Source organism: Engystomops pustulosus, chromosome 8, assembly GCF_040894005.1.
Source record: "Engystomops pustulosus chromosome 8, aEngPut4.maternal, whole genome shotgun sequence".
NCBI lineage: Eukaryota > Metazoa > Chordata > Amphibia > Anura > Leptodactylidae > Engystomops > Engystomops pustulosus.
Window position 1 is genome coordinate 120,394,911 of NC_092418.1, and position 13,203 is coordinate 120,408,113.

The following is a 13,203-nucleotide window of genomic DNA, read 5'->3' on the forward strand; positions in this document are numbered from 1 at the left end:
ATGCTAAGGGAGGAGAGATGCAATTATGCAGATTACCATTTACATTTAAAGTGACCTCCCCACCCCCTGGGACTCAGGAAAGGATTAACAAAACTAAACAGAGGTTTAACTAAAGGATTGTAAAGAAGTAAAGCTGTTTAAAACAAAAAATTATTTATATTGAGCATTACCAGCATCACCACTTCTGGAAAATGCCCTTCATGAAAACAGTTTCCGTATAAGATGCTTACTTTCTTGTATGAATATTCTGATGTTTGTACAGTTGTGATTTCTGAGCAAAACATTTGCCACAATGTGAACAAGAAAACGGTTTCTCCCCTGTGTGAATTCTCTGATGTACCACAAGGGCTGATTTTCCAATGAAACATTTGCCACATTCTGAACATGAAAACGGCTTCTCCCCTGTGTGAATTCTCTGATGTAATTTAAGTAAAGAATTATATGGAAAACATGTATCGCATTCTGAACATGAAAACGGCTTCTCCCCTGTGTGAATTCTCTCATGTACAACAAGATGTGATTTCCTACTAAAACATTTCCCACATTCTTAGCATGAAAATGGCTTCTCCCCTGTGTGAATTCTCTCATGTATAACAAGACTTGATTTTTGAATAAAACATTTGCCACATTCTAAACATGAAAATGGCTTCTCCCCTGTGTGAATTCTCATATGTGCAAGGAGCTTGGATTTAGAAGGAAAACATTTGCCACATTCACAACATGAAAGAGTCTTCTCCTTAGTGGTATCTCCAGGAGGTCCAGTCTGTGTTCGGTGACTTCTTATCTGACTTTTAGAATGTGACATATCAGAATAAATGCCCAATGTAATAGGATCAGATGATAGATTGTTGCGGTGAAGGTCTGAGGGGGAATCCTTTCTGCTGTTGGGTTCTTTATTTGTATCTTGTGTGATCCCACAATCATTTGTTTTAATATCGGAAGATATCAGATACATATTTAAAAAAATTTCTACATTCATTGCTAAATTGTCTTATTTATTATCATTTATGATTTCATTTTCAGATATTTGCCACATTCTGAACACAAAAACAGCTTCTCTCCTGTGTGAATTCTCATTAAAACTCACCAACAAAATGTGCCACTCCAGAGTTTCTCAGTGTGGTGCCTGATATTTCTATTTCTATTTCCAAATGTGGACATATGGAAAGCCGCAAATCTGAGGCAAATCACAGAAAAAAGTCACAAATATTTCCCAAATGTACTCCAGTGCCGAGTTGACTCAGGCAGAAGAGTTTGCAGAAGAGATTGCAACTAGAGATGAGCGTGCACTAAAATGCTCGGGTGCTCGTTATTCGAGACAAACTTTTCCAGATGCTCGAGTGCTCGTCTCGAATAACGAGCCCCATTGAAGTCAATGGGAGACCCGAGCATTTTTCAAAGGGACCATGGTTCAGGAATAAAATGTGTTATTTAATTGAAAAAGAATGTCTTCTGATAAGTTAGCAGATGTATGCAAACATCTGCAATCTATTCTTCACTGTTCCGCGTGTATATTATCTCCCGACAAGTTATCAGATGTGAAGAACAGTTAAGAATAGAATAAAAACAGTGAACACAGGATCATTTAAGTGAAAAACGCAGTGAAAAACACAGTGAAGAATAGATTACAGATGTTCGGTATATCTGCTTACTTGTCGGGGTGATACGCTGTCCCGGGATCCGCTCCTCTTCTTCCACTGAAGTCTCCCCGTGCTGCCCGATGTCTCCCCATGCTGCCCGATGTCTCCCCCATGCTGCCCGATGTCTCCCCCGTGCTGCCCGATGTCTCCCCCGTGCTGCCCGATGTCTCCCCCGTGCTGCCCGATGTCTCCCCGTGCTGCCCGATGTCTCCCCCGTGCTGCCTGATGTCTCCCCGCTGCCCGATGTCTCCCCCGTGCTGCCCGATGTCTCCCCGTGCTGCTTGATGTCTCCCTGCTGCTTGATATCTCCCTGCTGCCGTTCCGCGCGTATCTTCCGACAAGTAAGCAGATGTGCCGAACATCTGTAATCTATTCTTCACTGTGTTCTTCACTGTCTTTTTCACTTAAATGATCCTGTGTTCACTGTGTTCACTGTTTTTATTCCATTCTTCATTGTTCTTCACTGTGTTTTTTTAATTAAATGCTCGATCTCGAGCAGGGGAAATACTCGTCCGAGCAACGAGCCGTTTCGAGTACCTTAATACTCGAACGAGCATCAAGCTCGGACGAGTATACTCGCTCATCTCTAATTGCAACCTTTGTACATCTTTATAAATTAAACACTGACTCAGCTGCAAAAGTAACAAAAGTAACAAAAGTAGACACACAAATTTCCAGATTAAAGATGACTGACCCTTTTTTGTTCATATCTCATGCTTTATGTTCCTACATCTCTGCTTACTATTCCCCACCATATCTGCACTTTCCTGCACCCTATACCTCTATATTCCTGCCCCCCTATTTACCTGTACCACTACTTTTCTGCATCCCTGCACGGCATACCTCTGCATCCTTACTCCATTATACCTATACATAACTGCACCCCTATATAGCTGCACCCCTATATATTTATATCCCTGCACCCCTATTCCTTCGATTCCTGCATCCCCACACCTCTACATCCCTCCTCCCTCATACATCTGCCTGCCTATACCTCTACATCCCTGCACCCCTATACCTCTACATCCCTGCACCCCTATACCTCTACATCCCTGCACCCCTATACCTCTACATCCCTGCACCCCTATGCCTATACATCCCTGCACCCCTATACCTCTACATCCCCGCACCTCTATACCTCTACATCCCCGCACCCCTATACCTCTATATTCCTGCACCCCTATACCTCCACATTGTTGTTAATGACTTTCATTGGTTAATTTAAGAAAATGCACCTAAAACCACATCAGAACGGATCACAATGCAGTTGAGATGCATTTAACTACAAAATGTGAACACACAATGAAAAGCAGATGTTCAGTAACAAGCGCCACATGTTTTCCATAGAGTATTATTCAGGTGTTGTGCACCTGTCAATCAAAATGCTTCCAAACCAACCCTAATCCTATGTTATTATGGAACAGCATAGAGGAATATGCTGTTATACAACATTGTAAAGAATATATTCATACATACAGAAATACAAACATATATGTTTATGTCCATGGTATGAAATGTACACTACACATCAATACACACTATAGGTTAGATACATATTACACATTTACATATCTACCACTTGGGTGAAGTGGATATAGGCAAAAAGAATGGGACAGAGTTCTAGGAGGCAATGGCTGTCAGTACTCACCATTCTGGGGGTCCTTGGCACCAGCGTCATGTCCTCCTTCCCAGGCTCCCTCCTCCTCTGCACATATCTGGACCTGTTCTCTCTCCATTCTGTGTCTGAGTCTCTCAGTCTAAGCTCCTCCAGTAAGATCTTCCACCAAGAAGTTCTCCTCATGTGAGTTGTGCTTGGGTCTCTTATATCCCTTGGTCTGCCCCCTTTTGTCCCAACAACCTCCCCCATGTAAATGAAGGGTGTTGGTCCCACTTCCTTATCAGCCAGGCTGAGGGTTTATGGCACTTTGATTGTTCTCCTTTGTTATGGGTTTATCATCCTTTCCCACCACAGAAAGGAGACCAGGGTGTGTCTTTCTGATGAAACTAGATACTTAATTTACAAATCTTTACCATGTGAAATACCTCTTTGTGATTCCCTACTGATTCCACATCCTGAACAATAGGGAATGCAAATCCACGCAGACAAGGCGTCTCCAATGACTATGTGACTGCCCTGTCCTGGAAATGGCTTCATGGAGCAGAAGAATATCATAATTTACAAGGTTTTGCACCACAAAAAGTTTGTTTTTTGCCTTATCATCTAAGGTCCTATTGTGTGCATTGCCTCTGTTTCCTCGGTCACCATTTATTTACATCATAGACCTATGTTTTTGGCACATTTTGTAACTCAGGTTTACACAAGGCAAAGCAGGTCTAATAACTTACACAACTCATTGAGACATGTTTCAGGTGTGTAACTAAATTACATATATAACTAAATAACAATAATAATGAGAATTCTAATAAATAAAAACATTGGGGCTCATTTACTAAGGGTTCTGCGGCTGCACTTTAGTTGGGTTTCCCAAATTCGTTGGGTTTTGCGCTGAATTCCGCTGGGATTTTGGCGCACGCAATCAGATTTCGGACAACTTGATGGATTCGGAAAAAACACAGAATTTAACCCCTTAACGCTCTGCGCCGTAGCTCTACGGCACAGAGGGGCAGGGTATGTATGAAGAGGGCTGATGGGCTGAGTCCTCTTAATGCAAGGGTGCGGGTTGTTGCATATTGCAGCAAACCCCCGACGCTAATAACCGCGGTCGGTGCTTGCTATTAACCTTTCCGTTGCTGCCGGCAAAGGACATCTTTATTCCGATCGTCGCTCCCCCGAACGATCGGTTGCCATGGTAGACTCGGGTCTTCATTTCACCCGAGGCTAAATGGCATCTGCAGATTCGTTACAATGAGCTGGTGGCTCATTGTAATGAATGACCTGCAAAAATGCCATATATTGCAATACAGAAGTATTGCAGTATATAGTAGGAAAAACTTTTTTTTTCTTTTTTTTTTTCACTATTTCTTAGACCATCTAGGGAACATTAACCATAGATGGTCTAAGAAATAGTGAAAAAAAAGTAAAAAAAATAAAATAAATAAATAAAATATTAAAAATTCTAATCACCCCCCTTTTCCCTAGAACTGATATAAAACATAATAAACAGTAAAAAACACAAACATATTAGGCATTGCCGCGTCCCAAAATGCCCGATCTATCAAAATATAAAAACGGTTACGGCCAGTGGTGACCTCCAAGACGGGAAATGGCACCCAAATTTCCGAAATGCGACTTTTAAACCTTTTTTACATCACATAAAAAATGGAATAAAAAGTGATCATAATGTCGCACAGACCTCAAAATGGTAGCAATGAAAACGTCGGCTCATTTCGCAAAAAAATGATGCAGCGAAGTATGAAAAAGTTATTAGCGTCAGAAAATGGCAAAAAAAAAAATTTCTTTCTTGTACACATTCGTTTAATTTTTGAAAATGTATTAAATCGCAATAAAACCTATATAAATTTGACATCACCGCGATTGCACCGAACCAAAGAATAAAGCTGATGTGTTACTTTGAGCGCACAGTCAAAGTCTAAAAACTGAGCCCACAAGAACGTGATGCATGTGCGTTTTTTTTTTTTCCCCACATTTGAGATTTTTTTCCAGCTTCGCAGTACACGGCATGTTAAAATAAATAACATTACAGGAAATTAAAATTTGTTATGCACAAAATAAGCTCTCACATAGGTCTGTACACGTAAAAATGAAAAAGTTATGGATTTTTGAAGTTGGAGAGCGAGAAATGAGCGGAAAAACCATGCGTCCTTAAGGGGTTAAAAAACCAAAAGTGTCGCAAGATCAAGCACTTACATGCATCATGAAGAAGAAGGTGAACTCCGGCGGACCTCGGTGCAGCAGTGACACCTACTGGATATCGGGAGCACAAGGTTAGTGAATCCAAGCAGAACCCGAATCCTCGTCGGAAAACATGCCACAGAATCGCGACTGGACCGGGTAAGTAAATGAGCCCTATTGTCATTAATTTCTACAACATATTGGGGCAGATTTACTTACCCGGTCCAGTCGCGATCCAGCGGCACATTCTCCGATGCTGATTCAGGTTCTGCCGGGATTCACTAAGGTCATGCGCCCGATGTCCAGTAGGTGTCGCTGCTGCGCTGAAGTCTGCCAGAATTCACCTTCTCTGAGTGCTATTTTTGCAACACAAATTTTTTTTAAATTCTGCAGGTTTTCCGAATCCGGCGGGTTTTCCGACAGCCACGCCCCCGATTTCTGTCACGTGAAAGCCGGCGCTAATGCGCCACAATCCGATCGCGTGCGCCAAAATCCCGGAGCATTTCGTTGCAAGTCGGAAAAATTAGGGAAACCCAGCGGAAAAACACGATTCGGACCCTTAGTAAATGAGCCCCATTGTGGTGCAAAAGTAACTGATTAATAGATGTGTTTTGGTCTCTAGACTTGCTGAGTGATTTCTCACATTGTTGGAGCATCCGGGGCAGCAGCCCAGCCCAATACATCCAGAACCTCAGGTGGCAGGTAGCTTGTTCTTTTAGAAGTATCTGATTATGTACATGTGGCTATAATATCGCTATAATACTTATTCTACATCCCGACCATGCACATAGGTGGCAGAGCCCGGGCTCCTAGGAGGAGTGGGGCTGATTGTACCACAGGGGAGGTTGTCAGTCGGTACTTATCCCTGTGGTTCATTAAAAGCTCCAAATCTTTTTACTTGTTTAAATTACTTTTTGGCTTTTGTTTTCTTCCCCATTATTCCTTTACATTGCATTTGTTCTATTGATGTAATTCCTGAAGACTGTGCATATAATATTTATTAACCCCTTTGCGTTGCAGCATTTTTTGTTCATTTCTCACTCTCCACCTTCAAAAATCTAAAACTTTTTCATTTTTCCGTGTAAAGAGCTGTGTGAGGGCTTATTATCTACACAACAACTTTTACTTATCAGTAATGCACCGAAATTGGCAAAAAACACATTTTCATCACTTGGGCTCAGTTTTTACGACTTTCACTCTGCACAAATGATACATCTGCTTTATTCTTTAGTTCGGTACAACCAAAGTTATATCACATTTTTACAGGTTTTATGGTGTTTAAATACATTTTTGAAAATTAAAAGAATATGTACAAAAAAAATGTATTTTAGTTGTACAAATATGTAGTTTCGCCATCTTCTGACTCTAATGACTTTTACATACTATGATGTACAGAGCTGCGTAAGATGTCATTTTTTGCAGGATGAGCTGACATTATCTTTGCTACCGGGGTGAGGACTACGCGACCTTTTGATCACTTTTTATGCATTTTTTATGCGATTTAAAATTGTGTTAAAGTGGCGTTACAGACATTTGGGCGCTATTTTCCGTTATGTGGTCCATCACTGGAAATAACCATTTCTATATTTTGATAGATCAGCATTTTGGGACATGACGATGCCTAACATGATTGTGATTTTTACTGTTTATTATGTTTTATTTATTTATTTTTTTTTACAATTTTTAGATCTTTTCGGGTACTTTAACCGTAGATAGTCTGATCATTCCTACTATATACTGCATATTACTGTATAGCAGTTTAGGCATTTTTACACAGCATTTATTACAATGAGCCACTGGCCTATTGTAAGGAATCTGCAATACTGCCTCAGAACTAACAAAGACAATGGATCGCCGATCCCCGATGACATCACAGAGAGCGACGATCATAACAAACATGGCGGCACCCACATACAGCCCCAGCAGCTCTGCCTCGTGCATGTACAGTACAGAGTCTGATGAGGTTTATAAAGAGTTTTCATTTTTGTATTCGATCTCATTTGTGAAATCTACTTTTTGATATTTACACATCCCTTCTCCATGACGGATATACATCTCTGGTGCCCACAATAAGCATCACATCTTTTCTTTTTTCTTGTGATTCTCCTGTGATCTTGACTAGAGATGAGCGAACATACTCGTCCGAGCTTGATGCTCGTTCGAGCATTAGCGTACTCGAAACTGCTCGTTGCTCGGACGAATACTTTGCCCGCTCGAGAAAATGGCATCTCCCGCCGTTTTGCTTTTTGGCGGCCAGAAACAGAGCCAATCACAAGCCAGGAGACTCTGCACTCCACCCAGCATGACGTGGTACCCTTACACGTGGATAGCAGTGGTTGGCTGGCCAGATCAGGTGACCCTGGGATAGACTAGCCCCTGCCCGCGCTGCTCGGATCATTCTGTGTCTGGATGCCGCTAGGGAGAGAGCTGCTGCTGGTCAGGGAAAGCGTTAGGGTGTTCTATTAGAATAGTGTTAGGCAGGAGTGATTCTACAAGAACCCAACAGCCCTTCTTAGGGCTACAATAACGTTATACTTTTTTTTTTTTATTTGCTTGTGGCTGGGCTTGCTGGCACTAGTAGTGCAGCTAGTACCATATTGTGAGGAATTTGCAGGGGGACTTGCTACCGTTGTGTTTAGCTCTTAGTGACACACATATCCACCTCAACCACCAAAGTGGGACAATTTATTAGGGCTTTGATTAGAATTAGGCAGAGTCTGCTGATTTATTTTTTTTTTACCTTTATTTCATTTTATAGCTCAAACTCATCTTGCAAAGCAGTGTGCTTTCAGTGTCGGCTACAAAATAGCCATAGGAGAACCCCAACGGCTTACTTAGGCCTACAATAGCGTTATATTTTCCTTTTTTTTGTTTGCTTGTGGCTGGGCTTGCTGGCACTAGTAGTGCAGCTAGTACCATACTGTGAGGAATTTGCTGGGAGACCTGCGACCGTTGTGTTTAGCTCTTAGTGACACGCATATCCACCTCAAACACCGAAGTGGGACAATTTATTAGGGGTTTGAGTAGAATTAGGCAGAGTCTGCTGATTTATTTTTTTTTTTGCTGTATTTCATTTTATAGCTCAAACTCATCTTGCAAAGCAGTGTGCTTTCATTGTAGGCTACAAAATAGCCATAGGAGAACCCCAACGGCTTACTTAGGCCTACAATAGCGTTATATTTTCCTTTTTTTTGTTTGCTTGTGGCTGGGCTTGCTGGCATTAATAGTGCAGCTAGTACCATATTGTGAGGAATTTGCTGGGAGACCTGCGACCGTTGTGTTTAGCTCTTAGTGACACGCATATCCACCTCAAACACCGAAGTGGGACAATTTATTAGGGGTTTGATTAGAATTAGGCAGAGTCTGCTGATTTATTTTTTTTTTACTTTTATTTCATTTTATAGCTCAAAATCATCAGGCACAGCACAAAATCCAGTTGTGTGCTGTCAGTGTAGGTTAGAAACTAGCCATAGCAATAGGATAGCATCGTTTTGTTAAAAAAAAAAAAAAAAAAAAAAATAAACACAAAAAAAAAAAAAAATTAAAAGTTTACACTTTAATTTGGAAAATGTTTAACCCGAGGGCTAGGGGTAGAGGACGAGGGCGTGGACGTGGGCGTCCAACTACTGCAGGGGTCAGAGGCCATGGTCCTGGGCGGGGTGAGACACCACCTGCTGATGAGGGAGCAGGGGAACGCCGCAGAGCTACACTCCCTAGGTTCATCATGTCTCAAGTTACTGGGACTCGTGGCAGAGCACTGTTGAGGCCAGAACAGTGCGAAGAGGTGATGTCGTGGATTGCGGACAATGCTTCTAGCCATTTGTCCACCAGTCAGTCTTCCACGCATTCCACCCATGTCACCGAAATCAGCACTCCTCCAGCTCCTGCACCTCAGCCTTCTCCCCCCAGTCTGCCCCCTCCCAGCAAAATTTGGCATTTGAACCGGCATACTCTGAGGAACTGTTTTCTGGACCCTTCCCACAGTCACAAACCAGTTGTCCGGTTGCAGCTGAGCAATTTTCCGATGCCCAGGTTTTCCACCAGTCACAGTCTGTGGGTGATGATGACATTATTGACGTAGTGGAAGAAGTGTGTAAAGAGGTGTCGGACGATGAGGAGACACGGTTGTCAGACAGTGGTGAAGTTGTTGTCAGGGCAGGAAGTCCGAGGGGGGAGCAGACTGAGGGATCGGAGGATGATGAGGTGACAGACCCAAGCTGGGTTGATAGGCCGGGTGAACACAGTGCTTCTGAGACGGAGGCGAGTCCTATAGCAGAAAAGGTTGGAAGAGGCAGTGGTGGGGCCAGACGGAGAGGCATGGCCAGAGCTGGTGCATCAGCGCCAAATGTTGCCCGTAGTCAAGCTCCCGTGGCGAGGGCTAGATTTTCAGAAGTCTGGAGGTTCTTTAAAGAAACACCGGATGACCGACGGACTGTGGTGTGCAACCTTTGCCAAACCAGGATCAGCAGGGGTTCCACCACTACTAGCTTATCTACCACCAGTATGCGCAGGCATATGAATGCTAAACACCCCACTCAATGGCACCAAGCCCGTTCACCTCCGGCCAGGCACACCACTGCTCCTTCCCCTGTGTCATCTGCTAGTCAGCCTCCTGCCCAGGACCACGGCCCAAACACCTCCCGTGCGAAAACCCCATCTTCGCCTCCACGATCCTCCACAGCATCCACCAGCGTTCAGCTCTCCATACCCCAGACGCTGGAGCGCAAAAGGAAGTATAGCGCAACCCACCCACACGCCCACGCCCTCAACGTCCACATCTCCAAGTTGCTTAGCCTGGAGATGCTGCCCTATAAGCTGGTAGAGACCGAGGCCTTTCGAAACCTCATGGCGGCGGCCGCCCCTCGGTATTCGGTCCCCAGCCGCCACTACTTTTCCCGATGTGCCGTCCCAGCCCTGCACAAGCACGTGTCAGAGAACATCATCCGTGCCCTGACCAACGCCGTTTCTGACAAGGTCCACCTGACCACGGACACGTGGACGAGTGCTGCCGGGCAGGGCCACTATATATCGCTGACGGCACATTGGGTTAACTTGGTGGAGGCTGGGACCGAGTATGACCCTGGGGCTGCTCATATACTGCCGACGCCGAGGATTGCGGGGCCTACCTCGGTCCAGGTCTCAAAGGCCTACTATGCATCCTCCTCCTCCCACCCCTCCTCCACCTCCTATTCCTCCGAATTACCATCCGAGGGCATGGTGCCATCAGTCTGTAGCTCTAGGCACAGCAGCAGTGCCATCGCTAAGCGACAGCAGGCGGTGCTCAAACTGCTGAGCCTAGGCGATAAAAGGCACACCGCCCAAGAGCTATTACAGGGCATCACGGCGCAGACTGATCTTTGGCTGGCACCGCTGAACCTGAAGCCAGGCATGGTTGTGTGTGACAACGGCCGTAACCTGGTGGCGGCTCTGCAACTCGGCAGACTGACACATGTGCCATGCCTGGCCCATGTGTTAAATCTCGTAGTTCAGCGTTTCCTCAAGACATACCCCAATCTGTCTGATTTGCTCACGAAGTTGCGCCGCATCTGTGCGCATTTCAGAAAGTCCAGCACAGATGCTGCCACTCTCAGGGCAGCACAGCGCCGCCTCCAACTGCCCGCTCACCGACTGTTGTGCGACGTGCCCACGAGGTGGAATTCAACATTAACCATGTTATCCAGAGTTTACCAGCAGCGCAGAGCGATTGTAGACTGCCAGATGTCAACTACCACCAGAACTGGTAGGAACTGGTCAGGTCAGTCAGCTTCCTCAAGTCTACAATGAGGAGTGGACGTGGATGTCTGATATCTGTCAGGTGCTGAGTAACTTCGAGGAGTCAACACAGATGGTCAGTGGTGATGCCGCCATCATCAGCCTCACCATCCCGCTGCTTGGCCTGTTGAAAAACTCTCTGATCAGCATGAAGTCGGAAGCTTTGCGCTCGTCACAAGAGACGGGGGAAGAAGATTCCCTTGTTGATAGCCAAAGCACCCTTAGGTCTGTTTCTCAGCGCATATCAGAGGAGGTGGAGGTGGAGGAGGATGAGGAGGAAGAGGAGGAGAATGTTGGCGAGACACAAGAGGGGACCATTGTTCAGTCCTTCACTGTTCAGCGTGTATGGGCAGAAGAAGAGGAGTTGGAGGAGTTGGAGGAGGAGGAAATGGACAGTCAGGCCAGTGAGGGGAGTGAATTCTTGCGCGTTGGTACTCTGGCGCATATGGCAGATTTCATGCTAGGCTGCCTATCCTGGAATTTATTCCAGCACCGATTACTGGGTATTCACTCTCCTGGACCCACGGTACAAGCAAAATCTTTCCACTCTCATCCCTGGAGAGGAAAGGAGTGTGAGAATGCATGAATACCAGCAGGCCCTGGTGCACAAGCTGAAACAGTATTTCCCTTCTGACAGCGCTAGCGGCAGAGGGCGTAGCGAGGGAGAGTAGGCGAGCAGGCAGCTTTTCCAGCACTGGCAGGGGTACGCTTTACAAGGCCTTTGCCAGTTTTATGTCACCCCAGCAAGACACTGTCACCTGTCCCCAGTCTCGGCAGAGTAGGGCTGATCTTTACAGAAAGATGGTGAGGGAGTACGTAGCTGACCATACCATCGTCCTAAATGATCACACAGCTCCCTACAACTACTGGGTTTCAAAGCTGGACATGTGGCACGAACTGGCGCTGTACACCTTGGAGGTTCTTGCCTGCCCTGCCGCTAGCGTGTTGTCCGAGCGGGTTTTCAGTGCAGCTGGTGGCATCATCACCGATAAGCGTACACGCCTGTCGACTGACAGCGCTGACAGGCTGACGCTTATCAAGATGAATAAAGCCTGGATTTCTCCGCATTTTCATTCTCCACCAGGTGAAAGAAGCTCAACCTGAATAATGTATGCACTCCTCCTCCTTATTGTCCTCCTTCTCCTCCTCTTCGTACACTAAAGCATAGGAAACTGGCTATTTTTTCTGCTCTGGCTCTAGCTATAGTACTCTATGTATTTAATTTTTCTGGAGGGCCACCTACCCGGTCCTCTGTTTTAAGCAATATTTGGGAGTGCCACATACAGGCACTCAATCTATTTAATTTTTCTGGAGGACCACCTACCTGCTCCTCTGGTTTGAAAACTTTTTTGGACTGCCACATACAGGCACTCAATTTATTTAATTTTTCTGGAGGACCACCTACCTGCTCCTCTGGTTTGAAAACTTTTTTGGACTGCCACATACAGGCACTATCCAAATTAAATTGTCTCCATAGCAGCCTCCACATGTCGTCTTTTTAGCTGGCTCCACACGTTGTCTCCATTTCTACCTCCACACGTCATCGCCATAGCTGCCTCCAAAAGTCGTCCATATAGCTGCCTCCATACATGGTCTCCTTATCAAGCGAACTGTGTCAGGCAGAATTTTGGGTTGTTTTCATGGATTCCACATCAAACTTGTTAACTTTGTCGCCACCCTGCTGTGTAATCCACAAAATATACTGGCAAACTTTTATCATTTACCAATATTATTTCAGCGCTTCTTGCGCATCTGTTTACATTCCCCTCACCCGCCATATCCCAAACTTATAAGAACGCTACTACACTTGATCTTATACAAAAGGTTCTTAGAAGTGCTGTTTGGGGAGTAGCCTAGAGACAGGGGCTTGGATTGGCGAAAGCTCGCCTGGCAGCGGAGCGCCAGCTCCATCTCAAGATCCAACTAACATAGTTTTAACTGCAGCACCTTTAATCTACTACTAGTTCACTGCCTCCA

At 45.0% G+C, this 13,203-nt stretch overlaps 1 protein-coding gene across 1 annotated transcript in view; it reads right to left on the minus strand.

Moving 5' to 3' along the window:
- Positions 1 to 226: 226 nt before the first annotated feature.
- The window catches only part of LOC140076181 (uncharacterized), a 60,682-nt gene continuing 47,705 nt past the window's right edge, over positions 227 to 13,203 (minus strand). The window contains exons 10-11 of the mRNA XM_072122696.1: positions 1,088 to 1,177; positions 227 to 378 (exon numbers count right to left, since the gene is read on the minus strand). Of these exons, the coding sequence (XP_071978797.1) occupies positions 227 to 378; positions 1,088 to 1,177 (242 nt within the window). The remainder of the gene's footprint in view (positions 379 to 1,087; positions 1,178 to 13,203) is intronic.